General features: G+C 45.8%; 1 protein-coding gene across 1 annotated transcript; it reads left to right on the top strand.

Annotated features, from left to right (window-relative positions):
• Positions 1-2,049: 2,049 nt before the first annotated feature.
• On the top strand, positions 2,050-4,943 carry VENTX (VENT homeobox; the record flags this gene model as incomplete). Its single annotated transcript, XM_081954078.1, has 3 exons — positions 2,050-2,548; positions 3,718-3,953; positions 4,626-4,943. The coding sequence occupies 3 exons, from the start codon at positions 2,050-2,052 to the stop codon at positions 4,941-4,943; spliced, it is 1,053 nt and encodes a 350-aa protein (XP_081810204.1).
• Positions 4,944-5,165: the final 222 nt, after the last annotated feature.

The following is a 5,165-nucleotide window of genomic DNA, read 5'->3' on the forward strand; positions in this document are numbered from 1 at the left end:
TCCTTAGGAAAAGTACAAGAGATGAAATTCTGAGTGCACAAAGGGGCAAGCCTTGACATACGAAGATAAGGAGATAACCATTCTGAAACAGATCCCCAAGAAAGTGAGGGAAAAAAGAAACAATTATTCACAATTAGCGAATAAATTATACCAGAAGGGGGTGTTGTTTAGATGGTTGATGCCTGAAGGTATGCTAATATTCTGGGAGGAGACAAGAGTTAGAATTAATACACCCATAGAGGTGCAGGCCTTTATGGAAAAAAACAAAGTACTCCTAGAAAAACCAGATGATTCTTCAACAGACATACAGGACACGGGAGGGGCCGGAGCTCTGTCAGCGGGGGGAGATGGGGCGATACCAAGAAAGCTCAGATCACAAAAATGAGTAAGAAAATCCACTTGATATAAACTGATCGAAATTACCAACTGAATTTATATGCTGACTATATGTTACTACTTAATACTGAATTTTGTGTAAATGTATACTATGAGTATGGAGGGGGGTGCACCTACCGCATATCGCAACTGGCAAAATTTGTAACCTTTCCTTTACCTTTTCCCTTTGTAAAACACCAAAAAAACCCAATAAAACTTGGTTTAAAAAAATAATAATTGAGTGTGCAAATGTAGCTTGGCTACTGCTTGCACTCAGTTCCAGCACCCTTTCTTTCATTCTTTAACATCCCCATATGCTTGTAATTCAAAAGCTTGCATCCTGTTTTATAAAAATGAATAAGCTTAAGAAACATAAACACAAAAGCTGCATAGATTTTGAGGCCATGGGAAATCCTTTCTTAATAAACGAAGTCTGTCACTTAAGCTGCACTCAAAGGAACTTGAATTAATGTAGTTCTTTTAACCGTCCATGGAAACTGTGAGCATCAAGGTTTGTTATAGAATTATCCTTTTAAAAGTTATCCTTACAAATATTTATACTGATCAGGAGCATAAGATAAAAGCATCTGGGGGGAAGGAGAGAGAACTAGGCTTTTTTTCCCCCTATGGTGGAAATAACACTACAAACAGATGAATTGACCCAGTTTCATATCCTTCCATAAAACAGATAAATGTGTGAATCAAGCTCATTTTTCAACCTCTCTCTTCCCTCCCTGTCTCTATAATTGGACTACTAGGCTGTCCAGTCATTTAGCCAAAAATACATGAGATAACCTGGAGGCGATTGCTTTTGACAGCTCCCCACCTCTCTCAGAAGCCATTTGGGAGGATCAAATCCATCACAAGCAGCAGCTACAGATGCACCTGAAGTCCTCTGAGAAAGGAGAGGTAGAGAATGACTACATCTCCTGTCTTATTTGTTAAGTAAATAATAAATTACCAGCTAGTTGGGAGGAAGAGAGAGAGAGAGTGAGAGAGGCACTGACATTGGCTCCATCTAACTCCATAGAGTTGACATGTGGAGGGAAGGGGAAGCGACTGGTACATATTGTGAGGAAGGATGAAGTAAACCAGAGGTCCCAAAGCTCGGCTGGCTGGAGAATTCTGGGAGTTGAAGTCTACAAGTCTTAAAGTTGCCAAGTTTGGGGACCTCTGAAGTAAACTGAGGAGGAAGAGAGCAGAGAAAAGTTCTGTAAAACCATTTCCAATGACTTCAGGACCACAGGCAGTCACTCTGCCACTCTCCTCTCTCTCTTTCTCTCTCTCTCTCCCCCTCTCTCTTTGTTTCTCTCTCTCTCTTTCTCTCAATTCTCCCCCCTTCTCTAAATTCTCTCTTTCTCTCTCCCCACTCTTTCTTTCTCTCTCTCTTAATTCTCCACCCCCCCTCTCTCTGTGTATATGGTGTCTCCAAACCCACCAAATGGGTTTGACAGCTCTTTTAAAACAAGGCAACCAGGAGGGGTGGAAGCTAATCATGCCCCCATTCCATAAAACTCCTTAAGCAAGCAAGAGGGTTGCGAAATGTGGACAATTGGCCCCAACCAAATCTCTTCTTGAGCCTGGGCGACTATTTACTGTCCCCATGGCCTTTTGAAGCACCCCCTCCCATAAGGCCGGGGTAATCGGTGGAGTTGAGACCGAGCGGCAAAGGATATGACGGGGCCTGTAAATCGCTTAACCACCGAGCGACCTGAGCCCTCGGCAGACACCTTGGAGCCAGGCCCGGCCGGCTTTTGGAAAATGTGTGAAGAGCCTCTTTTGTCGGGAGGCCCGATGATAATTAGACGGCGCTTATCTGCCCCTTTGATGTTTGTTTACTCCAGCGGCGCTTGCCTCGGGGCCGCGGCTCATAAGGGAAGGGACGCGGGCGGGCACGCCCAGCCTGGACACACAGCCCGAAGCCAGCGCGCCATGACCAAAGCTCCTTTCTCCGTAGAATGGCTCTCCCAAAGCAGCCGGCCCAGCAGCAGGCACGCTCAAAGCAGGCCAGAAGCCAAGGAGGCCGCCCCATCCGAAGGCGGCCAGGCCCAGCAGGAGGATTCTCCGGCCAGGGAGAAGATCCCGAGTGAGATCAAGCCGGTCCCCAGTTCCCAGGAGCCGCCTCCGGGGCCTCTCCAGAAGAGCAGGCCGCCCTTGCCTTCCTCGTCCACAGGTACCTCTTCCCTAGTGCAGATCGCGAGTGGGATTTCCTGCTGAATTCTCTTGCCGCGGCACCCGAGAGCAAAGATAGGGCTAGAACTGGGGAAGAGCCCCGGGATTGACCGATGAAGGCATCGGGCGCAGGACTGGCTAAGATCCAGGCTTCGGTGTGTTGTGTTTTAGATCAGGCGGTAGGCAGAGAATACGATTGCAAACAGAGGCGGTTGGGTGCTCCAACTCAACGTGGCTCCCACTGGAAGCATGATAGGCAGCTTCCATTACTCTTAGGGCGACTGGATTCCACTCCAGAGTAAAATGGGAGCCCCAAGTTGGAGACTTTCGGTTGTCGCGTTTTAACTAAAATAAATTGGATTTGGGGGGCGGGGGGAGATGGAAAGAAAGAGAAAGAGAAAGAAAGAAAGGAGCCGAGTGATGTACTTCAGCCTTGGAGCCTTGCCTTTTTCCAGAGAAGAAATTGCTTCTTTGCATAACGATTGAGTAGGGCCTGGGTCAGATTAAATCGGTGGCTACAACTTCGCGAACTTTGCTGCATGTAGAAAGGGAATTGAGTCAACTTTGTTGCCTGTTCTTGGGCTTATTAGCTAGAACAAGCACCAGTCCCGCTGAGCTCGGGGTAATTTCTTCCCTTCTACGCTTACTACAGGGCAGCCTAAGCGGAAGAGGAATGAAACTCGAGGCTTGGGAGTCTCTCTTCGCGCTTTCAGAGATAGGAATGGGCAAGGATAAAGACTCCTTTAAAAATGATAATCCAAAAGTTCACTTTAAGGAAGGAGTAGTTCCATTTATTTCCCGTCCCAAGATAATGGTTAATAAATCTGAATAGGTTCTAAATTGGATGAAGGAGTTGGGCATACTTGGGACCCCCTTACGCCACGTTCGTGAACGCTGCCTTTCCATATTTTTCTTAATACATAAACGTTTCTGAAATGCGCGTTTCCAGCCTTCCTCAGTTAGATGCGCCCCAGATTCGTGGGTCTGTAATGTTCATTATTGGTCAAGCGAAGTCATAGGCCGGTCTATTTCGGGATGGCCGCAATCCATTCCATTTCTAGGCAATAGATCGGGGGAACGCAGCCACTTTTTCTTGGGGAAGGAAAAACGGGAAACGTTTTGCCCCTCTGACCCCGGACCCTTACCCCTATTTTTCTTCGGTATGATTAGCTGCTTCCAAAATGCCTTGGAGCACCACCGAGTGCGGGTCCGATGGCGAAGGAAACTTCTCCGAGTGCCAGACTACAGACGACGGTGGAAGCCGAAACGCGAATACGCGCCGTTTGCGCACCGCTTTTAGCTTGGAGCAGATCAGCACCCTGGAAAGCTCTTTCAAACGGCACAAATATTTGGGAGCAGCGGAAAGGCGCAAATTGGCTAGCAAAATGCAACTCTCTGAAGTCCAGGTAATATGAGAAGCCGGTCGAAAGATTTTTGGGGTGGGGTGGGTGGGCCCACTTCTATTTCCAAGATGTAAGAAAATAGATCTTTCCATAATCTGTGGCCTTCTCATTAGCATTCTGAACCCTAATCTAGTTTTTCCAGAATTCCTTGGCCTATCACCCTTTCTGTGGAAAGGGAAAAAGAGATCTGGAAATGGGGGTTTTCAACAAGGTTTAAGGACAGATGTTTGGTCTTTAAGATAGGCTAAGCCAATTTTGCAGGACCTTCATCCAGATGAGTATGAACTTAATTTTAACCAGAGTTGAAACTTCTTCTTTGATAGGTAGGCTTACTTTATTGGCCTAATGGGTTGTGATTTAATTTATAGAGAGGGATATTCATTCCTTACCACATTCATTCTCCAGCTGGTGACCTCCCAATGTATTACAAAAGCCATGCCTAGTTTGTCTTCAGCTATGATGGTTAGGAATTCTAGGCATGCTTTGTTTTCTTTGTGTATCTGGAAGGCACCAAGTTTGATAATAGCATTACACAATATTCATTTCAAAACTTGATCAGAGATGCCATTATATTGTTTCTTCACTTTATTGGAATATAAAGGCAGCAGAATGGGACTCTCCACATGTGCTAATGAAGGATACTGATTTACCTCTGGTTTCTTCCTATTTCTGCAGATCAAGACCTGGTTCCAGAACCGACGGATGAAGCTGAAGCGTCAGCTGCAGGAGATGAGGCCAGAATCATCCTTCCATGGCCTACCATTTTATAGTCACCTTCCTTTCGGACCTCAGAGTGGTCCCTTATCCTATGTTTATTCACCTCAACAGACTTTCACCAGGAGGGATTCTTCTGGCATTCCTTTCCCGCCACTGCCCCCTCCCAACCTGGATCCCAGAAACACCTCTGGAGGACAGCCAGGTGCTATCTGGCCAATGCCTATTCCCTATTTTGTGGGATACCAAGACCCAAGAACGATGTTCATGACTCTATGAAGGATTTTAATGACCAGTAACAGTTAATTTGCACTATTTTGTTTTCATCAAATGATTACCAAGAGCTATATAAATTTTTGGTCCTGGGCAGATATGCTGCGAAGAGCTATTTTTTGCACAGACATTTACATATTGAGTGAGAGGGAAAGTGATACTTATGTAAAGACAATGTGTGCAGTATTGGTAATAGCTTCAAGAAGATCTCAAGAGAATCTTTGTCAT

The sequence above is a fragment of the Natrix helvetica genome (genome assembly GCF_964273705.1).
Source record: "Natrix helvetica genome assembly, chromosome: 5".
Lineage (NCBI taxonomy): Eukaryota > Metazoa > Chordata > Lepidosauria > Squamata > Natricidae > Natrix > Natrix helvetica.